Below are 24,264 nucleotides of genomic sequence, written 5' to 3'. Positions count from 1 at the left end.
GTGTCTCTGGTCAGTGTCATCTCCAACCAAAACATATCCAGTAGCTCGCCTGAGACGGAGCCCTCTCCTGGACAAACAGATGGTAAGTCAGCCAGATCTCCAGCTGTCAGACGAGAGACAAGTTGCTCGACCAGACAAAAAAATGGGTCACCATTACACCACTGATAGCCGAAACAGTCTGGAGGAGGGCAGACACATTTTCAAGAGGGGGGGGTGGAGATGCTATTTTCCACTAATGAGGATCTCATATGAGGACAGTGAAGAAAAACAAAGATGGTTTCAGGGAGCCGCAGTTGTGCTACTTTTCACAGAAGAATGAAACTCATGAAACCAATAAATGTAAATAATGGCATGTATAAAACTGGCACAGTCCTCGCAGGAACACTTGGAGAAGGACAAAGGAAAGTTCAGTCTGCAGTCAAAAGAGACTTCCTGGCGATTTTTGGTTGCCAGAGCAGATGTGAGGTCATGAGTCCAAACCAGGTGGCTGAGATTTACTCTGATAGTTAATCATATCTTTCTTTTAGTCACAGATGTTTTTTTTAAAGCCTTATATAATGCCAGGAGCTCCTTAATCAAAATGCCATAATTTACAAGTCACAGACAATAAGCGCAGAAGTGTAAAATGCTGAATTTACAGGGTTATTTTACAGCTCCACCGAGGAAGAGAAATGAGTCCAGAACAGTGCGCCTCGATGTACAGCAGTTAATCATCTCACGGCTCTCGTCTCGACTGAGACGATGGAGACTGTAAAAGTGTCAGCCAGTTTGTCAACAAGTGTTTATGAAGCATCCTGTTGATACAGTCATTCGTCTTGTAGAAAAAGTCAGCCCAAAAATTCAGTCATCACCTCCTCAGCCTCATGCTGATGGAAAAGCACGGTGAAGTTTTGCAGTCAGCAAAACTTTTCTGGAGCTTCTCGTTTTAAAATGTAAATACAAAATAGTAATAAAATTGGTTCCATACAGCTCGTCGAGCATGATCCAAGTCTTCAGAAGTTCTGGGATCCCAAATTGATTTAAAAAGGACTTTATTTACCCCCTCGACTCACTGTTGAGCTCGTACAACCAGTTCAAACAGTGTGCATGCTAACTCTTTTAGCTTAGCAGCTACAGTAAAGATCACGGCGGGTTTCCAGACACACAGATTATGCTGGATGAGCCAGTTTATGTTTGTTTGTTTTTTTGCTTTGTGTTAAAAATATGTTTAGAAAAATGCTGCAACAGTGTTTGGTTGTGAGGTTCCAGAAATGTTTTGCAGACTACAAAACTTCCCCCCGAAGTGATCCTTTAAATTTGGTGTGTCTGTTCCTGAAAACTGCACCGGCTCAAAAGGAAAATCAATAAAAAATGGGAAACAATCAGTTTATGAAAACATATTTTGGGAATACGGATAACAATTATTTTTGATGATTAATCTGCTGATTATTTTCATGATTATTCAATTAACCACATTAAATTAAAGAGAAACATCAAAGAAACATCAAATTGCTTCTTTTTGTCCAAGCAACATTCAAAAACCCAAATACTCTGTATTAACTGTCTTAAAAGAAAAGCAGAACGTCCTCATATAAAAAAAACTCTGGACCCAGTGAATGTTTTGACATTTTTGTCTGAAAAAACGACTGAAATCGTCTGCAACTAAAATGGCAGTCAATAGATTTATAGTCCTCTTATTGTACCAGCCACCTAGATACAGCTGTTTTTGTCATCAAGATTCATGCATTAATCCCTGAGAAATATGGCAATGTGAAAGACAAGTGAGATCCAGATCTGCTCCAAATGTTTAGGGGGGTCTAATTTGGGCTGAGACTCATCCTCCATCCATCAGTTTTGTGGAAATCTGTTCAGTAGTTTGCGTGCAATCCTGCTGAAAAACCAACCAACCCACAAACAGACAGACACGAGTGAAAACATCTCAACCTCGTCGGTGTTGGTAATCAATTTTCTTTCAGTGGATTAATCATTGCAGCTCTAGTCCTCATAAATACATGAAAACAAGCATGACGGCATCAACAACCCGCTGGAGCTTCTCAAATCTGCAGCAAGATAAATTAAAAAATAAACCCGCCCCACTCTGCTCCACCTGATTAAACATCACTGACAGGACATGATGGTTGAGTCACACCATCACACACAGGATGTCACACAGTTGTATGGACTGCAGCCACCTCGCCGCCACGTTTCACTGGCCTGAGTCACAGCTCCTCTGTGACCAGAACGAAGATCAAGAGATGCATCCAGAACCTGGAAGGAGTCCGAATGACTTAATGAAAATCACAACACAGCAGAGGAGGAGGAGGAGGAGGAGGAGGAGGAGGAGAAGGAGGAGGTGAATACTGAGGAAACAGCGGACCTCCTCCCATCGACTTCCTCTGAAGTGAGTCGATAGAGGAGACATGCCAGAGGAGCGCAGCGTCTCTGAGTCACGCTCTCCTGATAGTAAGTGGAGAAGATTTCAAAGCAGGAGCAGCGAGAGATGCCAGAAAAGCTCCGTCAGGAAGGAAAAACACAGCAAGTGCATCAAGCGAGCTCACTCGAACAAGTGGTTTGTTCTACCGAAAATGTTTTAACGTGGCATATTTCTGTGTATCTCGACATCAGGATGACCTAAGTGAGTTTTCCAGCTTTGGATTCGATTGGAAGAAGTGCCTGGTGATAAGTCTTTGTGAGCAGATTATAATACTCCGTCCACTTGTTAATGAACAGACAGGTGGTTTGATTGTCAGGGTTGTTCCAGGCAGCAGGTGCCAAAAACCCAAAGAGCTTTATTTCCCAATTCAGTTTGGACTTCAGGGGAAACATCGGGAGAACCAAGAATGTTATTTCCATATTTCAAGTTTGAAAGAGAAGATAAGTTAATCGGCAGAATGGCTCTGCAAACAAAAACATACCAGAGGTGGCGTGCACTCAACGCAAACAGTCTAACACACAGTGATGAGTTAGAGAAACCTAAAGAACCTCGTGATGACGACTGAGCAGAGGCATTCATATACAACACATCTCCATAATCAATAACAGGCAGAGAGACACACTGCTCCGATTTCTGTTCGACACAGAAAGAAAACCAAGACTGTTTTCTATAGTGAAGTCCCAACAATAGGTTCAGCTTCTTTGTGATGTGCTGCTCCAGCTGTTTAAAAGTAGATTCTGACTCAACTTGTTGACCTTTTCTGGTCAGAATTGTCTCAGACAGTGCAGAGTTTGTTGTTTTTTAAAATGTTAATGAACATAAGTTTAGTTAATTCTGCATTTAGAACGAGTTGGAGCACATTTTAAAGGAGCATTAAGTAGTTTTGGGAAAGACATTTTAATAAGGAGACAAAGATAGATGCCCAGACAAACTAACTAAACAAACTCATTATGTTTTCACAACTGAATAAACAAACTGACGAACAAACTTCAAGGACAACTCAGCTTCATATTGTTTTACTTTGTTTATATGTGGCGGACCCTGCCACCTTTTTGGCTTCAAACAGCGTTCTGAACCTTGTTTTCCTCTGAGAACCGCTTGTTTATTCAGATATGGAAAAAATAAATATTTCTGATTTGTATCATTGTTAATAATAATATTGTAAAGACTTTAATCCTGAGTTTAAATTTCCTCTCCAAAACTACACAGTGCCCCTTTAAAGTGCTACCTCAGCTCAACAATCTGCAAAGTAACAAGCAACTAAAGATAAGAAATAAATGTAGTTGTGTAAAAAGTACAATATAAGCCTCCAAAATGTAGTGTGGTGGAAGTAGGAAGCAAATACTCTCAAAGTACCTTAAAATTCAAATTCAGGTGCAGTACTTGAGTAAATGTACTTCACTGCAGTACATCAATGCAAAAAATACTCCATTACAAGTAATAGTACTAATATTAGCAGCTGAGTGTAATTAAAGTGTGAAGGTGAAGGTGCTGGTCATCTGAACAGGATTTAAAATGAAACCATGTGAGACGTTTAAAGAGAAGAAGCTTTTATGAACTGCGTTACACACGTTTGTTTGTAATATGTAATGTTGTTTTACAAAAGCGTGTTAAAGTGTGTACTGTGTTGAAACGTAACCTCAAAAATAAGTAGTGACTAAAGCTGGAAAGTACATTAAGAATAACATACTGTAAATGAAATACAATAAAATGGGAATAGTACATCAAACGTCTTCGTAACAGTATTTGAGTAAATGACTTTAGTTACTTTCCACCACTGGTCACATCTATTCAAGACGTGCAGATGAGCATCTTTTAAAAATAACTTAAAACAGATATAAAGAACGATGGAGTGCGTTTAGCGCCTTATATGGATGTTAGAAATGTGCCAGATTTGACGCATTTTAGCGGATTAAATCCAAATCAAGTGAGAACAACACTCATGAACTAACTCCAGCCTCACAGTGGAGCAGTACAGACGCACTTTGGGTCACTAAAACAAGGAATTTGTCGCAGTTTTGCTCTGAGTTGCATCTTTTTTTTTTTTTTTTTACCATTTTGGGATCTGCGCTGCTGAACGTTACAACACATCCCCGCACATCCGCGACGCTCCGAGTGTTTCACAGTAACATGCATCATCATAACTGTCCGCGGCTCTACAATAAACCATAAAAGCTGCGTGACAATCCCGTTTTCTTCACTCATCACTGTTTTCACTGACAGCGTTTTTCACTCACCTTGCCGGCTGAGAACTCCCGGGTCGCTCTGATGATGTAGTTAGACTTTTCCAAGAAGGAGAAATGGAGAAGAGAGAATATGAAAAAAAAAAAAAAGAAAGGCGTTTGAGTCAAGAGCTCCTCACACACTTAGAGAAATCTTCAGGCGGTGTAAACATTGAGAAGTGAGTAAAGAGGGAGAGAGAGAGAGAGAGAGAGAGAGAAGCGGTCCAGTCCAGAGGGGGAGGGTCCTGAAGAGGAGCCAGGGAGACTGGAAACACTGTGACAGAGAGGGGACTGAGGAGGAGGAGGAGGAGGAGGAGGAGGAGGAGGAGGAGGAGGAAATGGGATGGAAGAGGAGGAGGAGGAAAAAGAGGAGGAGAACAGGGGGATGAGGAAGAGAGGAGAAAGGGATAGAGAGGAGAAGGAGAGAAAAAGAGGGATGTGGCAGAGAGGAGAGAGGTCAAGGAGGAGAGTCAGAGTTGTTTTTGTCTTCAGCAGGCCTCCAGACATTGATGCACAGGTGTGTGTGTGTGTGTGTGTGTGTGTGTGTGTGTGTGTGTGTGTGTGTGTGTGTGTGTGTGTGTGTGTGTGTGTGTGTGTGTGTGTGTGTGTTTAGGATTTAAGGGGGGATAAATGGTCCAATGGGATGATACCTGGAAAACAACTTCAGTCTGACGAGTCTGATGATTGCAGATGGAAAAATATGACTATCTCTATCATCTTTAGATAGATAGATAGATAGATAGATAGATAGATAGATAGATAGATAGATAGATAGATAGATAGATAGATAGATAGATAGATAGGGCTTTGTGCAGGTCAGTGTTGTTCATATATATAAAACTGTTCCAAACTGTTGCCTCAACCTTATAAGTGCACAGCTGTCAAGTGTATTGACAGCTGTGTAATAAGCTCCTCTCAGATAACTGTCAGTCAGCAGTTGGAGGGCTTCCTCCCAAACAGTAGGCCAGCCATGATAACCGGCCTGTTTAGGACGGGTGTTTTACCCCCCCTGCTGAGTGCTGACACAGATAAACAACTAGTGGATGGAGGCCTGGTGGAGCAAACATCCTCAATGCACGGAAACCGACAGCAGGGGGAAATAAAAATGGTTTCCTGCAGGCCACAGAGGGACTGACCAGAAACGGCCGAGGACACAGAGAGGGGCTGGAAACATATCCAGGGTGTAGCTCTCGGTCATTTCTAACATTAAAATCTTCCTGGAAACATCCTGGTAGCATTTGCAACCAAAAGTCTGTTGTTATTAGTCTCGTGTTTATGGCTGAAATATGACAACTAATTATCAGGATAAGCAGATTCATGTAACAACAAGTAAATGAGCAAATTATTTTCTCAGATTAGTTTTGAGAAGAAGAAGTTACACGTCAAATAAATAGGCTTTAATTTATGCTCTGCCATGTTGGGGAAGTATTGCTTTAGGATGTTTTTCTGTCATTATTTGGAAGTTTGGTATGATTAATATTTGAAGTAGTGAACTGGCTCATGAAGGAAAATCATAAATCCTGCAAGACGTTAGTTGAAAGACATCCATCAGATCAGTTCAGCTTCTGTATGCAGGTCTAAACCAGTAAAACTCCCCTTATTAAGGTTAATTTTATCATTTAGCTCGTTAAATGTATTTTATGAACTCCTGCTGTTGATGGCACCTGAGATGCTGTGAGAGAATCACTTGAATAGTCTGTGTTTTATCTTTCTGGTATGAAACACTGCCATCTACTGGCAACATCCTCTGACTCTCCACTGGGACAGTCATTAACAACTCGTCCTGTGCAGCCCTTATTCTCCTAACATGCATAATTTAATTCTAATTCTAGTGCAGATTCAAATGTTTTCAGAGAAACTTGAAGTATCAGGGTGAATATGGAGGATACATTTGATGGAATGGTGCAACAATTAATTCAGTTATGGTTAGAGAATATACAAGTTTGTGAAATTATTTAGCCTATTGTTAAGGGTTAAATTATTGATAGTAATGCTTGTATAGAGTACATTAGTTAGCTCCACCTCAACCTGCTACAACATGAATGGTAATGTAATGGTAATGGTTTGATATTTTTAAAAATACATATGATACAGTACATTAAAGTGACACACCATTCTGCTGCATGAAGTTTACTTTTGAAACTTTAAGTGCTTTTGTTACATGTAACAGGGTATTTTTACACTTATTTTGCTTCTTTTAAGATATTTATCAAAGCTACAGTTGTGTATTATTACAGTTTATTATCACAGATACATAAAGAAGTTTATAAAGGCTTCAAACTGGATTCAAATAAGAGATTTAATTCGGATTAGTTTTATTTTTCCACTTTAGCTCTGTGCAGAGCAGCGCTGGGCCAGCAGGACTCTGATTGGCTGCTGCTGCAAAATACACCGAGAAGAAAAAGAAGGCGGGGGCTGCTGTGACGTGTTTCCGGTGTCATGTCAGCCTTCTGCTAAAGCCGCATGGCTAACAAGCGACTGGTGCTGCATTTTAATGTTTCTACGCATCGTCAGGCGGTTTTAGTGATGCAGTTTTAACGAAACAACACCCCGAGAGGTAGGTTGGGTTCTGACTTCTGCTGTGTTATTGTTGTGTATAATATTTTAGCCGACGAAAGGCTGCTAATATGGGCTAATTGCTGCTAGCATGTTTTTAACTTTTGGCTTTTACGTTAGCTGTTAGCATCAACTCCAACTCCTGTCAACATCAGAGAATACAGACCTGAGAAAGTTTAAATGTGGGTTTTCCACGAGAAATACTAATTTGTCGGATACGTGTACAGATTGCATGGTAGCAAAGTCTGTGAATAACCTTTGACTTAATTGTTTACATGGCAAATGTGTTCATACAGATGTAGTGTTTGCATTTTGTTTAGGTGGTTCTGCTAAGAAAGTAACTTGGTTGTAATTTAGTTGTAGAAGGGCATTTTTCACTATTTTCTGATATTTTATGGATCAAATGATTAGTAATTAGTGGCTTGGCTTGTCATGAAAACAATTACTCTAGAAAGATCTCAGGGCTAGATATTTGAGAAATAAAGTGTCATTGCCAGTTCTCAAAGCTCCAAGGTGTGTGTGTGTCTGTTCTGAACAAAAAGTCAGAATTTCAAAGATATTCAGACAAATCGCTGCAAATGTGCACATTCAAGCAGCTCAAACCAGATCATTTTCTGCCATTTTGTTTGATAAATAACTGCAAAAAGGAATTGATTATCAGATATGCAGTTATTAGAGTAATGTTCTCTGTATCAACTAATAGACCAGCAGTTTTAGTGACTTTCAGCCTGTTCTAAACAGACTCAAAAAGCCACAGTGACGGTCTCAGATTAATGAGAGGCCAATACTGATCACATGTTCTTTGCACAGATGGCTGAAGTTGTACAAGAGAAAAGTCGTGGCTTGAAGTTTGCAGAGCAGCAACTCCTGCGTCACGGCTGGGAACATGGTAAGATGCTGTGATCGGTGCTGTGAATCAATGTGTCATACCCAGGAGCTGGTTTCTCACTCAGTCCACTCTGTCCACAGGTAAAGGACTGGGGCGAGCTGAAAATGGCATATCAGAAGCTATCAAGGTCAAAGTGAAATGCGACAAAGGAGGAGTGAGTGGCATTTGGTTTAATTTCTCTTATTTTAAATGGATCACATGTGCACATCTGTCACTGGTTTATCTTCAGAAAGTAGTTCTTTGTAGACTCACGTTTGTCTTCTCTGTCAGGTTGGCCATAAGGAAGGAGAGCAGTTCACCTTCCACTGGTGGGATCATGTCTTCAACAAGGCCTCTTCCAGTCTGCAGGTGGAATCTGATCAGGTGAGTTTGGAGGCATCAAAGACACTCACCTGTGCTCAGAAAACATGACCACTTTGGAGACTGACCCTAAAGCCAGTGAGTGAGGCAGTCTTGCTATGTTAAAAAAAATATTATGCAAGTGAGTTGTGTCTGTTTTTATGTTTTGTTTTTGTCTTTATTTATTTATTTTGTTGGAACTGGAAGATTTATTTCAGAATGTGATATTGAGCTCATTTATCAGCCAAAAATTTGTGAAGGTTACCTGCAAAACCTTGCCTGAGAAAACCGATCCACCTCCTCCTCCTGTGAATGTAGCTGTATTTATCTACATGGTTGGGGAAATGTGTGAATATTTTTTGGCGCAGCTTGATGTCTGCAAAAAATCTTCACACATTTGCAGCATGTATGAAAGCTAAATTTACATCCTTAAACTCTAAATTAAAGTTACAGTTGAGGTAACATAACAATCATTAAAAACATTTTGACACTTCAGGAGATTATTATTATATGTTATTTTTCTTCTTGTAAGATACATAATCACTTGGCTTCATCTTTGTCAGAGGGTAATTGTTTGTTTTCTGTTTGATCCAGAATGGAATTCAGTTGAAGAAGACAGTGGACGAAGATGAAGAGGATGGGATGATCTCCAATAAAAAGCCAAGGAAAGCTGCGCAGGCTAAAGCCAGACTATATGGATGCTTTGTCAAGGTGATTTGTTCATTTTATGTCTTATTTATTGGGTAAATATCTGTCAATAGTTGATAGTGAAGATTTATGGCCAAAGAAATATGTTGTGTCAAGCTTTGGCTACATGGAGAATACTGGATAGGGTCGATTCTTTGTTGTGTTTTAGTCTGAACTGTTTGTTTTTTATTTCCATCCTTCTCTCTCAGTCAGCCACACTGCTGTCTGGTCAGGAGCAGCCAGAGCCAAAGACTTCCAACTCAGACAACGACAGCAGCAGCAGCTCAGACGAGGAGGACCAGAAACTAGATCTCTCGAGCACCTTCAAGTAAGAACTTCATTTGATGCAGTCTTTGTTTTAGATTTGTTGTTTTTTCTCAATAAGCTGCAAAAAATGTTGCCATGACTACGATAAGAAACGTCACAGTTATAGATTCTGCCCCTTTTTCGAGTGAGAACAGAAACACCTGATCTTGCTGAGCCTTTACAGTTTTAAAACCATGACATTGTAAACCTCGGTTGTTGGCTAAATCCATTTCTTGCTGCAATTACAGAGCACCATTTCTTCCATTCGATTCTGGATGTTTTATAGTGTCAAGTATCTACAATTAGGTTTTTAATTACAATCTTCTATTATTAGTGATGTAATTTTGATTGATGTGCAAAAGTATAAATGTATTTTGAAGCTGTTTTTAACAGTGTTACACTGTTTTTCATTGGTACTCAGCAAGCTGTCTGATGCTGATCTAATGAAGGCTTGTGGAGGACGCACAGCTCACAAGTAAGTTCATTCATAAACTTATTCAAAACCTGATTTATAATTCCTGTTCAACAGCTTTTACTGTTAATAATAAAGAATAATGTAATGTACATCATAATAGTTCAGAATGAGTAAACGTTGGATAAAAGGACCTAGTTTCTGAGTTTTCATTGTTTTTCTCTAGAGGAGCAAGGCACGGCTTGACCATGAATGCCAAGTTAGCCAGACTAGAACAGCAGGAGGCTGAGTTCATGGCCAAGTACGGCAAGAAGAGCCAACCAGCAAGTGCTTCACCAGTTTGTGTTGAGCCGACGCCACCGACCTCCCAGTCAGCTGAGCAGAGAGCTGAGAGTCAGGAGGAGGCGGACGAGGACGCTCAGAGAAAAAAGGAGAAGAAGAAGAAGAAGAGATCCACTGGGAGCGTCATTGAGCTTAATGGTGACGAAGTGTCTGAAAGTTCTGAAGCAGATGTTAAACCCAAGAAGAAGAAGAAAAAGAAGATTAATGAGGACACTGAGGATGTTTCCACTGAGGGGGATGTGATCTGTGTAGAAAACGGTGAAGCAGATGATTCACACAAAACAAAGAAGAAAAATAAAAAGAAGAAAAAAAATGCAGAGCTCAATGAAGAAGAAAGAGTGCATTCACCTGTAGCTGAGAGTCCGGAGGAGACTGCTGAGCCGCACGCTGAGACTAAAGTGAAGAAGAAGAAGAAAAAGAAATCTTCCAAACACGACAGTCAACCTGTTGAAGAGGAGGAGAGTAACAGTACAGAATCCAGCCTGTCAGAGCCGGTCCAGGACTGTGCTTCAATAACCCAGAAGAAATGTGCAGATCTGCTGGAGGAGGCAGACACAGCAGGAAAACGGAAAAGGAAAAAGTGTAAAAAGGACAAACCTTCCATAGATGAGATTATTAATGAGGAGGCACTTCCTCCAAAGAAGAAGAAGAAAAAGAAGAAGTCCAAAGAGTAGTATTTAATTTCAAAATATTCTGGACTGTGTTTCTTTTTTCCTTGGCTGATGGGGACGTGAGCCTTACCTTGAATCAGCTCCGGTGAGTCATGCACCAAACATGAACTTTATAGAGGCCGTGCTCTCACATTTAACAGGTTTTCCATTGGTTGATGAATATCTTGGAGACAAGTAACCAAATAATGACCTCTGTAGTTGTGCCTCATCTGCCAGCTAAACAAAAGGTTCTCAAAGTGGAAAAATAAAAATAATTGATATCTGTAAGTAACTCTATGACAGAGGGTCACTCCACTGGTCATGGGTTTCAAGCACTTTCTCAAATAAGTCATCTAACCTCACTTGTATGCTGTCAAATAGATTTTTCATCAATGTTATCTGAGCTGTAAAAGTTATTATAACCTGCTGCAGAGCTTCAAGTGACTGAGGGAACCAGGGCAGGTTAGTTATTTGCAGGTGATGCAGACTTTTTAAGATTTGTGATTGTTTACAACATGAAATGTGTCCAACTGAATCAATCAGTAAATCTTTTAGTTTGATTCTTTTAAAATAATTGATCTGCTAATCCAGACAATGCAAACCAAGCAAAACTTTTCTAAACTGAGTCGTTGTTGACATTTGATGGGTTTTAATTATTACAACTTGTGCCAATTAAGGTGCCTATATTGACAACCTAGTGTTGAATATGCATTTCAGTGGAAAATTCTAATGAAATATCAAGAATTGCATCATAAATAACTCTTCTTGGAGTTGTTTGACATCTGTCTGTATTGAATGTAATCCACATAAGATGAAACTACCAATTATTACAATTCTGAAATTTTAAATGCAAAATAAATGATGTGACATTTCAAACCGCGCTTGTGAGATTTCTTGAAATGTTCAGATTTGTTATTGTCTTTATTAGAAAGGATAAAATAAATGCCAGTCATGGTGTGAATAAAAATCTGTGATTATATTTTTCTTAATGAGTTTGACACTTCCTCTAATAAATAATCTCTTATAAAGGTCACACTGTTAAACCTCTGTTGCACATTGAGTCTCTGTCAGTGATGAACAGCACGCCACTCAAAATAATATTCAATATCTTCTTAATGCAACAATATGAAGCTGCCGTTTTATCAGTTCATAATCCGACTCTTTACCCCAGAGAATGTTCTGGGTTGAAGTCATTTCTGTATTTTTCCAGACTTTGGAAAAGGAGAAATTACAAAGTTTGTGACAGGAAGGACGTAATGTTAGTCATCATTCATTCTCAGTAACTTCCAACAGGTTTGAGTCCGCTGACGTGTGCACGCGTGTTCCTGGATGTTAATGACCTTCGTATAACTGTCACAGAATACATACATCCATTTAATGCTCATACATTCAGAAAAAAAAGCAATTATTTTATTTATGAAGCACAATTTGTCAAATGTGCACAAAAACAACAGGATAAAAATTTAAATAAAACAATGAAATAAAACAAGTGGATAAGAAAATACTGAGACACAATCACCCTACCAATATAAAAAATTACAAAATGATTTGTTTACATGGCATCTGTCAAGAACTTTTTTTTTTTTCTTTTCTGTTTTTGCACAACACATCTGATTATTAACTCGACCACAGGAACGGAAACCGGTGAAGTTGTTCCATCAAAGAAGACACTGAGCAGTGATCACATGTTCACTGACTTACCCAGCGATTACATTGATATGTGACTGATGGATGGTTGAATTTTTCCATTGAATCAGTGCTTACTCACCTATTTGTATATATAAGAAAAACCCTGATATCTAGTGGAAATTAGCAGCATGTACAGGCATTGGCTGCTGTCGTCTCTGGCGTCAGTCAAACTAGACTTCTGTCCAAAAAGGTAGACAACGTGAAGTAGCTGATAAAATACATAATCGTAGTTTTTTAAACAATTGTACAGAATAATGGACACTTACCATATTACCATTATAATCCTCAGGCTATTTCAGGATAATAAATATATTAATTTCATTCATTTTTCCTTTTTCCCCCAAGATTGGTGGTACAGTTTGGGAAATGTCTCTTTTTTTTTTTTTTTACACAACATGATAATCAAAAGTTGGTTGATGACTGATCACCTGATCAGAGTGTCACTCTCACAGATGAATCTGTTATACATGAAACCCGCTTTGTCCCAGCTGGCTGTCGGATGCCTCCCGGGGATCAACAGTGCGTATGGACCGTCGCTGCCAAGTTTCTCTGTGACGATCCAATAGCTTCAATCGCAGAACAGAACACAATCAGTTAAAAACACCTCTACTACCACTAATATGACAGAAGAAATAAGGTGTGAAAGGCAAATTGGACATGTTTTTTGGACTGCTGGGGATTGGGAATAATGGGCCAGCAAACCAATGGGAAGACACTCTGTAGCATCATATATACTGAACAGATCTATCAGAGATTGATTTTGTCATCTAACTCTTCGCAAGAAAGCAAGTAACTGTCTTCGTCTTTGGACACTTTGATTGTAATCTGGACAGTTATATTCTAGTACGCATTTCATTTTGCGGTCCAGAATTTAAAATCGTGCTCCAAACTTTTAGTTACACAGTTCGCTGACCACACTTTCTCTTCCTCAGCCAAAAATCTCCTTCTCGTAGATCCATATAAGTTGTAGAAGGCTCACTGCCTTGCTTAAGGGCAGCAACTTGTGTTTTTGAACACCTCTGCAGATATTCCAAGTTTCTACCGCAGAGCTTAGAAGAAACCTGGGTTCATCTTATGTTTGGGGTGCGACCCACCGGGTGTTCACGAGTACGTTAGAATCTCCATTTAAAAAGAAAAGGCCGTCTTACCCGAGAGTGTCGTTATGTCCGTTGATCCAGCGCCAGTTTTTGTCAACAGTTTCATGCAACCCCAACCAGTAGCCATGTGCCCAGTCATAGTAGGACTTGCTGTGATTGCTGACGAATTCCTGTAAGTCAGACCCATGGGCAGATTGTCAAAAACATGCACACTTGAAATGCCAAATGGTAAAGTACCAGAAACGTTTGTCCTTTGCATTTCACAATCTAAAGGTTGAGATACATAGAAACTATATTTCTGGTTACTATGAGTTTGCATGGAAATGTTGCACAATTAAAACCTTTATGAGCGACTGTATGACACTGGAGCTCACGTGTTCATGGAGACTGTCAATAACGACCAGATCTGCAGTTCTATCTTGACAATACTTCCGGCTCTGTTTCCACGTCAGCCACGGAGGACCTTTATTGTAAAACAGGTAGCACTTTCCCTCGAACGGGATCCAGTCTGTCCGACACGGCTGGCACTCTGCAACCGTGGGGAAAAAAAACACAGAGAAATTGAACGACGAAGGATTAGAATCTCTTATTTTGAGCGTTAAATGTAGAGACACAAAAACATCACACATGCAGGACATACTGCAGAGAGGAGCACTTACTTTTTTCTGGGCAGAATTCGCTCACTGGAAAGTTGTCGTGCTTCATAATGACTCCCAGGGTCCAGTCGAGATTGCCTGCGGTTCTGCTCAGCTCCTCTGTCTCTCTCTCCAAGACGCTCCTCTCCGTCATCAGCTGCTGGTTTTCTGCCATGAGGTTGCTGAGGATCGCTGCCTGCTGGTTCATCACTACGCTGACTACGGTGAGAAGGAGAAGGAGACAACACATCAGTCAGTCAGTGGATTCATTTAGTGTCAATATTAGAGAAATGTTACTTTCTATTTTTCTGCATCTGACCAGTTTTCTAACTACAGTGACGCTGTTTTCTCTATGTTTGGATGTTGGAGTGTTTTAATGTGCACGATTAGTTGACTTGAGTAAATGGCATAAGAAATACAATTAAACAGTTTATTATCATTTCATTAATGTACACATCTAAATTGCATATGGACAGTTTTTGCACTGAATTGTCTGAGTTAAATCTTGCTTTATAAAAAAAATAAATAAATAAATAAAAAAAATCATGTGTTGCTAATGTTAGCACCACTTAATTCATTTTTACACCAAAATTGGTGTGTAGATTTTGTAAATGCCAGAAAACACAGTAACATCTGGATATTGACTCCTCTCCAGTTGCCAGCAGATATGCATTGACTTTTGTTTTTTTGCTTTTTGCCAGTTGCGCCACGTTTGACGGCACAAAAAGGCCATAAAACAAGGAAGAAGAGGAAAGCAGCAGGTATGTGACGATCTTACGTTGGTTAGTTTTTTTTTTTAAAAATCTTTGACTTAACAGTCTCCATCAAACTCAACGCTGACTGAAGAATGTCTGGATAAACAATGAGTAACGTTAAAGGCCATTTTTATGTGCCAGCATCCAGAAACTTCAACGTCTCTGTCAAAGTAATTAGTCAGGTTTGGGTGTCTGCCTGGCTGTGATGCTTATGTCACTGCCGATTGGAGCTGGAGCCAATAACAACCTGTGACAGCTGCTCAGTCATTTGACTCGGGAATGAAAGCTGATTGTACCTGTTCCCATTCAAGACAAGCGCCAGTTCTAGTGTGTTTCTAGTGTGAAAGGGGTCAAAACATGGAGGAAAGTGGTGGAATTTCTTTTTTTGTTTCAGATTTTGAAAATATATTCAATATTTCTACAGAGTGCCTCTTCCGATGCAGAAAACAGATCTCTCTATCCTTTGTGCCGGCGCCCAGACCGACAGAGACGCTCCTCTGATGACACTGAGCTGAAAAGTCTGTCCAAACTTCACCACAGTCGATGTAAACTTTACTCAAGGTCGCATTTTGCATGTGTGGTCTGACACTAGTGAGTGTGCACAGACAGGTAGAGCAGTTCACCAGCCACTGAACTTCTAGTTCCTCTTTTGTTTCCTTCCCCATCCAGCTCCAAGGTGTTTTACAAAGTCAACTTCACACACATGGGTTAATGCTTCCAACATAAACATCTGCCAGATGATTGTTGAGCAGAATTAAATATATGTGCGTTCATAAATTCATTCAGAAAAGGTTGCTCAGACTGTTTTAGTTCCAGCGCTCAGAGCATCTTCTTCACTGGATATAAACTGCATCATAGCTAAAATTAAAAGAGATGCAATTAAAAGATTATTTTGTTATTTCTCTATGAGGAACAATAAGGCTGTGACAATAAACGGGAGGTAAAGAGTCACATTTAAAGAGCAAAACCTTAAGTGGTAAAGTTCAAACTGAGAGCTTAAATTAAACTGACATTTAACTTGAACATGGCAAGGAGACGGGAAAGTGTTTACTCAAAATGTGTGATAGAAAAGCTCATGATGCTTTAACAGTGTGTGTGTAGACTGAGGCCGTCACGGTTATGAGTAAAATACATCTGTTAATGTGACGTGCACGACTTGTGTTGGTCCTTTAATGTAAAGTTGTGTCATAAAATATCGTAAAACCAACCAAGAAGTAAACAAAACAGCAAGCAGAGAAAACTGAACTCACGTTGAATATATATATATATTTATTTTCCTCTGTTGGTAGGAGGCTGACTCTGCTGGTCTGTAAGCCTGCTGTAATTGTTTTGCCCCCAGCATGCACTGTAATGAAACTCACCGTAGACGATGACGCCGACGCTCGCCAGCAGCAGGACGCAGAGTATCACCGAGAACACGGCCAGCACACGAAAGACCGAGCGAGCAGCAGCTGCCTCGCCATCTGCTCGTAATGAGAACGCTCATATTCAAATCAGGATCGCAGTTCTAATCAAGTCATTCATCATCAGTGTTATTATCATGGCTGCATGCAGAAAGTATTGTCACTGTGATAACACTGCATGTGAAGGTTTCCTCTCTCTGTTCCTTCGGGATTAGATGACTGAAATCAACCACTGAACCACTGTGATTTATTCCTAATAACCAAAACACATTCTGACATACTGCCTTAATGGCTTCTGTAATCACAGCGGACATGGTAATGAAAATTATTGATGGGTTTTTAGAGGTTTAAGAGTAAATCTTGCAAAATTGCGTACCAGAACCAGCCGATATTAAAGTAAGATGTTGTCAGAAGGTTCTTTAAAAGACATGAGGAACAAATTGTACTTCATTTGTTTTTTTATTTTCTCCTTTATGAAGCTGTTTTTCTAACTAGTTCCTAGTTAAGTAATAATAAATCACTATAATTAAGTGTAAATTTTTATTTTTTTCTGCATGGTTTATCCAGCTTAATTGATGAAGTCAACACAAGATACTGAACAGGTTTTCTAACTCACCTGGTTCAGTAGCAGGAGGAACTTTAGGCTTTACTTCATCATAAATGGTCGGCTCCTCTTTGTTCTCTGGGCGACAACATGGGGAAATCATGAGACAATCAGAGTTAATGTTAGTGGTCTCTTCCTGATTAAACAGGAGGGGACATGACAAGAACCACAACAGCTTTGTCTCTGAAATGGAAGTTCAGAGGGATAAAATACCACAACGGTCACAATTAAACATTTTCTTCTGCTGTTTTGATGAAACTCTGTCATCTGTGGTTTACAGACTGCAAACACTGGGACACAACATCAAATGCATTTTAATTAAATGTAAATTAAATGTGCTACCCTGATTCCAAAAATGTTAGAATGCTATAAAAAAAAGTACATTTGCTGATAATTCGCTAAAGCTTTACATATACGCTCAGTTTAAAGAAAAACTGTATATTTCATATTTTACCTCATCAGCATCACTGTTTTTTGTAAATACCTGCTTATTCTGAAAGTGTAAATGCAGTTAAGTTCAGTGCCTAAAATGTTGTATTTCTATTTTTGAATGTTTGTTTATTACCACATTATTGCAGCAAGTTTAATCTTGTGACTTTGTAATAAAACAACATGTTTCTGTCTCCTGCTGTCTTGAGTGAGGAGTTTTTTTCCCCTTTCTGCTGAGACACAACAGGATTAAGGCACGACACCATTTTTACAAATGACAGTTTTGGTGTTCGCGTCACTTATTCAAAAAATTGTTCCTTTTGTGATCACAGTGGACCAAAACCATGGAGGAACATTGAGATTACAGAGACTGTGACGTGGAGAAAGAGGCGTTAAACTATATATGAATTTGTAACTGCAAGGATTTTTCCACAAAGACTCTTTAGAATGATTGTTACATACCTAATCATGACATGATCACCTGTTGATGATTAACCTGTTTACCTGTAGAATATGTTGTGCTTTTTTTTTTTTTTTTAACTTTTCACAACCTCCCCAGTCTTTAGTCCCAACTTGTTTGAAACATGTTGCTGGTGTCAAAGGTTAACAAAGTTTCTATGTTTAAAAGAGGACGGTTTGTTTGGAAGCTGGGTTGTAATTCTTAATGCTCAAAAAAGCAGGATTTACTCACCTTTTGGGGGGAGGTGACCATTTTTAAAAACCACTGTAGAGTAGTTGATTTCTTCCTCCATCCTCAACAGTCACACTTTGCTTGTACTCGCTCCAGTGCTTCAGCTGCAGATGCTTGTGAGCTGTGTGTGAAATCTAAATGTTACAACTCTGCCTTCTGGAGAACAAATAAATCTGTTCCTCTTCCCTCCACCACCTTTTGGTGCCATCCTCAAACTGTTGCGCTGTGGTTGAGATGTCACTGATTACTCAAGATGTCTAATTTCTTCTGTTCTCGGAAGTACGGCTATTTCTGTAACAAGAAAATGTGCAAACCGTTGCGCCAGAAGAAGTTGTCACATATCGGCATCATCTAACACTGACCTCAAACTTTTAACAAGTCACGTCTGTGACGTGGGTTGTCTCACATTTGGATGGTATTAACAAACAGTCTAGTTGTCACACACTGCACACATCGTTGTTGTGACGACACTGGTGTATTGTCACTGTCGTTGCATCAATCTGTGCGTGTGTGTTTGATTTTATGTCTTCATGCAGGTCGACAGTCGTGGACTCAGGTTGTCACTCGGTCCCGTGTGTCCCCAACCTCATGAACTCCATGTCTCAAGATAAAGGTCAAGGTCACTGTGAACACACGGAACACATTTCTCTGACTAATTTCAGTGGCTGATGAATACACATGGTGATCTGGAGATTATTCAGGGCAGCAAGACGCCGTGTGTGTGTGGGTTTGCCTTGAAATAAGACAACTTGTCATGCCTACAGTGATGTGACTCGTGGATGTGAAGATGTATCAGGCTTTGGCTGGATGAATGACACTTAGTTGGATTGATTCACTCTTTGTTTTTGTCTTTTCATGGGATTTCTTGACATTGATTAAAATACAGAATATCATCTTTAAAATGTGTATTTAATTCTTATAAAATGTTGATTATTTACACATTTTATTAGGTACATTTGTACAATCTGATGTAATCCAATCTGATGCAATTGCATTATATTGAGGGAAATGTGATTAATTTTTTTTTTTTTTTTTCACATAACAAGGTGAATTTTTTTTCCCCAATAATTTATTTTTTCATGGCAGAAACAGAGAATAATATTCATTTTATTTTTTTCACAAGAATAAATACATTGTTTTCCAACAAATTCCATGTGTGGAACCAAGAGGAAGAAAACTGTTCATGAGAATTTCATGAGAATAAAAAGCCACACTTAATGTGAAGTTTCTCAATCATGTTGAGTCAGTCACATGGGAGAATTTGGAAAGATTGTAAACGAGGCGTGCTCAGGTGTTCTGGATACGCTGCAACGGTTTAGTCACAGAGGCTGGGAGTTGTAGTAGTCCAGGCGGGAGATGATGACCAGCGCTTGGACCAGGAGTTGTGCTGCGTCTTGTATGAGAGGACCAGGAGGGCAATAGATCACCACAATGTTGAGATCAAGAGCAGATGTGGAAAGGTTGTCCAGGGGAATAACCTGGTAGGACCACATGAGGGACAGGAGGAGGCCAGTTCCTCCTCCTCGACCAGTTTGTGTCAGGGAGTGTGAAAAGGAGTAGGCAGACGAGAGGGCAGCTGCAGTGGCAGTGTTTTCTGGGGTGATCCAGGTCCTTGTTATCGGAAGATCACTAGTTTGATTCCCCTGGTCTGCATGTCAAAGGGCAAAGTGCTCCTGATGTGCTGGCCGGCACCTTGCATGGCAGCCACCGCCATCACTGTATGAATGTATGTATGAATTACTGTAAGTCGCTTTGGACAAAAGCGCCCGCTAAATGCCCTGAATGCCCATCTCCACATCATTTAATTTCATGTGTTCACATAGAAATACTGCGGTGGCACACAAGCGCAATGCTGAAGGATGCATGGAGTTTCACTGTCCTCACACTGCTAAAGTTCAACCTGAATGGGAGAATTAAAACTCCCCTGGAAGAACATGGATGCTTCTCATTTTATTTATCCCGGGAGTAGTCCTGCACTTCAGCCCCTTGTGGTCAAAATGAGTTTTATAAAAGCAAACAAAAATGAGCCTTAATTTCATCTTGAAAAAACAAATTTTTTTCCACACATGGAAAACATAAAAAGTTCCTGTGAATTTTTTTTCACACTTTTTAAGCATTGCGTTTTTTTTTCTTTGAAAAGAAAAATCATTATTTTTCACACATGAAAAAACAAATTCAGAGCTTAGAAAATGGATTACACTTGGCCCTCAACGGCTTCCGTACAGCCCAGAAAAACGTCAATAACTATGCCGTCAATGGTAAAACATATGGTTATTAGGATTGTGTCAGAAATCAAACAAACAAACAAACAACAACAATAAAAACAAGTAGATAGAAGATGAATATTTCATTCAGTTTGAGTTCTCATCTCTCAAAGTGATACAAACATTGAAGCCTGCTCTTTGTAACATAAATGTGATGGAAAGAAATGGATCACTGCAATAAATTAGAAAAGGTCTGCAAGATGAGTTAAAAAAAAAAAAAAAAAAGATGAGTTCATATATCAAATATCACTTGATAAAAAAACAGCTTATATAACCTCTTAAATGCTAAATGATCTTGTTGGGATTATGGGGCTGATCTTTTGATCAGAGCTCTTGTTTCACAGATCCAGCGGTTCCACTCCCTGCAGTTCACTTTGTCCCAGTTGGCCAGAGGAGCTGCACGCGGCAGACTTAAAGCACACACTTCTCTGTGGGCAGGTTCTTGTGTCCTCCAGTACCTACAGAGGAAAAATATCACAATCTCAGTGATAGTACTGTACTTAAGTACATATTCAAGGTACAGAAAAGAACGTAAAGTTTTGACTTATCTACGGTTTTGCCGACACATACTCTGCCAACTTTTACTCTGGCAGAATCAGAATCAGAGATCCTTTAATGTCCCACAGATGGGGAAATTTGTTTGTCACAGCAGCGACATGATATTACAAAAACAGAAACATAATGAAAGAACAGGAACAATAGCAAAAATAAGCAATGAAATTAAAAAGGGAAGAAATAGAGATATATACATATTTACATGATATAGTGACGGGGTTACATACAAAGTGGTTAAGGCTATGTAGTTTTGGAGAAGAAATGAAAAGGAAAAAAAGATTGATTGGGATGTGGGATTTTTCTTGTTTCCAGTTGGTTGTGTTTAACTTGGGTTGTACATGTGTTGAACGAACAAGCTTCACTTACGCCACAGTGACATTGCTTCCATCCACCCACTTCCACCCGTCCTTCACAGCCTCTCTGCTCAAGCCAATCCAGTAGCCGTGCTTTTCATCATAGTGGGGTATTGTGTGATTATTGATGAATTCCTAGAATTATGATACAGTGGTTAAGAAAAAAAAAATCGCTTTGTCTTAATCATAATGTAATGATTCAATAAATATACTACTACGTTGCACTTCATACAAAAAGATGCAACACAACATGCTTCAGCAAGGAGAGAAAATACGTAAAGGATAAGAGACACATAAAGAAGGTTTTTAAAATGAATGAAATGTGGGATTTGTGAGTTTTGGTCAAATATGAGGTTTTACTGTATTTGTACAATGAAAGGATTAACTCAGGGAGTTTGTGGATCTAAATTACTGTCAGTTTTAGATACCATGCATTTTCATTTCTGTCTATGACTTACCTGTTCCTCCTGGCTGTCAATCACCACCAGATCTGCATTAGTCTTTCTGCACTCTTCACGACTTGTGGCCCAATTTTTCCATTCCGAATAATCAGATTTGGAAAAAAAGTAACATCTGGTCTGAAACTGCAGCCAGTCGTCCAGACAAGGTTTACACACTGTTAAACAAGAACGAGACAGCAAAACTATAATTTCACAGTCATTTTCTTTATTTAATTTTTACATTACGTATTACATGTAATTCTAGTTCATTAGTTTGGTGTAAAAAGCCACACTTAATGTGAAGTTTCTCTGTCAGGTTGAGACATTTTCAATTAATGAAATAGCTCAAAGTGTGATGTATTACAGGCGACAGAATAACTGTTTGAAATGCATTATTTATTATGTATAATACTGAAATGATAAACAAAAACATTGTTGTTGTTTATTGCCCATGTGAAAAATGTATTTGGGTTCTGACTTTTTCAAGAGCCAGCGTCTTGTTATCAGAAGATCGCTAGTTCGATTCCCCTGGTCTGCATGTCGAAGGGCAAGATACTGAACCCCAAATTGCATTGGACAAAAGCGTCCGCTAAGTATAAAAGTAATTTTTAAAAAGCAGCTGTCAAACCAACTGTACATTGAACTCATCTATTTGCTCTCACACTTGTGGAGCTCTAAAGTGGTTTCAGCTGATAAACAGGAGCAGTGACAAAACCCAAACAGAGCAAAACCTGCTGTGTTGTGTTTCACCTTTCTGTGGGCAGTGTCGATCCACCGGGAAGTTCTTGTGTTCCAGGATGACTCCGATGGTCCAGTTGAGTCCGTCTCTCTCTCTGGCCAGTTCTTTGTATTGTCTCTCTAAATCAGTCTTCTCTGTCCACAGCTGCAGATTCTGGGCTGTCAGGTTGCTGTTTTCTCTGAGCCGCTCTGACACGACTGCTTCAACTGCAATCAGGGACAAAACTGTTGCACTCACTTGTTACCGTCACTCTGCCTTGAAAGTCTTTGAGAACAGGTACTTACAGTAGATACTGAGGGCGATGAGGACTGACAGCAGAGAGACACAGATAATCCCCAAAACTGCTGCCACCACATGAAGCAGAGTAAACAGTGGAGTTTTCTTTTTATTATCTGCCAAAAGCAAAAAGACAATCTATCATACAAATATACTGTTATCATATTTTACACATTTTTCAGTCACGGTAAACCCAAACAAACCTTTTTTGACAGGACGTGTGTCTGATCCCTGCTGCTCACCCTTCACCTCGTCATAGATTATTTCCAGGTCCTGTGGTTTCTCTGCAAAAAAGCAAACAAGTCTTAGAGGAACTGAAGTTCACTGTTACTTCAATGTTACTCTCACAAGTCACTTCCTAGTCTGTGGCAAAAAACTTTATTTGTATCTCTTTTTTTTTTTTTTGTCAAAGCCACAGGAAGTTGCTGCAGTATCTGACTAGCTGTAGCCTCTCCGGAGAGATGTGCTGAACCTGGATATTTTTAAGGCACTTGTCAATAAAGACAATAATAAGTAATTTTGTCTGGTCGAGCACTTGCTAAATGCTAAAGTTTCCAAAGTTTCCAAAACGCTGTTCAGCAACTCAAGGTGTTGCAATGCTGCGATGTTGCAGCCACAAACATCACAGATCATAGACAAAGAAAGATTTTAAAATGTTGAACTGAGAGAAAGAGCTTTCTAAAAATGTATGGTATGTTCAAATTGAATGTGATTGGGAAGAAGATTTACAGTCACAAGGCGCAGAACAATCCAAGTTAAATGCATGAACCTCACATCTGTACTTAAGTGCCAGAACAGATGTACTTAGTTACTTTCCACCAGTTCTGGCTGCGCTCAGGCTGTTTCATTAAAAAAAACAGAGTGCACGACTCACCGCGTGTTGAGACGCTGTTAGACCTGAAAGTCACAGACGCATAGCTCACTTCTTCCTCCATCGTCCGATCAGGTTTATTACAGACAATTCAGACAATTTTCTACCAAAGTCAGAAACAAACCAGAAACCACCGCCGCGGTTTAAACGCGTGTCATGTCAAGGACACGGTAACCAACTGTGAGTTACTACGTGAGTTGCAGTTCCTCTTTTGGGTCAGATTATGTAAAACCAGTTGTTTTTTGTCGGGCTCAGGGCGGGCAGGATGTGTGTATACAGGGCAGGACATCACAGGTCGTATTATTACAGAGAGAAAAGTTAAAACGATGCAAAGTTGAATCAGTCACATCAAAAAAATGTCAAACTCACATGTGCACATAGCAATATTGTGTTCCCTGTTTGTGCCTGCGCTGCCTTTACTTCACCTGTGTGTATCACCGTGGATTAGATCTTCTCTGCAAACATCAGATGAATGTTGGTTTTCATTCATTTGGTCGGCTCAGAGATGTGATGACACTGAACTGGTGCAATTCGAAGTCGAGCAAAGGTCAAAGTTCCTTTATCTGCAGAAGCGGCCTTATGAACTCCACAGTGTGTCGTCACATTGTGAAGTGAAGGAGAAGTTTTTTCACAATTGAATTGTCTCT

General features: G+C 39.6%; 2 protein-coding genes across 2 annotated transcripts; one reads left to right on the top strand and one right to left on the bottom strand.

The window, feature by feature from the left end:
• Positions 1-7,033: 7,033 nt before the first annotated feature.
• gpatch4 (G patch domain containing 4) lies at positions 7,034-11,692 on the top strand. The gene is made up of 8 exons (XM_037073333.1): positions 7,034-7,192; positions 8,002-8,080; positions 8,161-8,234; positions 8,351-8,443; positions 9,014-9,130; positions 9,316-9,434; positions 9,834-9,887; positions 10,051-11,692. Exons 2-8 carry the CDS (start codon positions 8,002-8,004, stop codon positions 10,838-10,840), a joined length of 1,326 nt encoding a protein of 441 aa, XP_036929228.1. The 5' UTR covers positions 7,034-7,192; the 3' UTR covers positions 10,841-11,692.
• LOC119005729 lies at positions 10,893-23,681 on the bottom strand. The gene is made up of 15 exons (XM_037073599.1): positions 23,670-23,681; positions 23,173-23,236; positions 22,950-23,030; positions 22,755-22,862; positions 22,482-22,676; positions 21,750-21,907; positions 21,305-21,426; positions 20,691-20,841; positions 19,443-19,597; positions 17,012-17,193; positions 16,354-16,455; positions 14,262-14,456; positions 13,977-14,131; positions 13,654-13,772; positions 10,893-13,071 (listed from the first exon to the last, which is right to left on the bottom strand). Exons 1-15 carry the CDS (start codon positions 23,679-23,681, stop codon positions 12,930-12,932), a joined length of 1,941 nt encoding a protein of 646 aa, XP_036929494.1. The 3' UTR covers positions 10,893-12,929.
• Positions 23,682-24,264: the final 583 nt, after the last annotated feature.

Source organism: Acanthopagrus latus, chromosome 17 (assembly GCF_904848185.1).
Source record: "Acanthopagrus latus isolate v.2019 chromosome 17, fAcaLat1.1, whole genome shotgun sequence".
Taxonomy (NCBI): domain Eukaryota; kingdom Metazoa; phylum Chordata; class Actinopteri; order Spariformes; family Sparidae; genus Acanthopagrus; species Acanthopagrus latus.
Note: the sequence above shows the minus strand (reverse complement) of the source record. Positions and strands in the feature narration are given on the sequence as shown.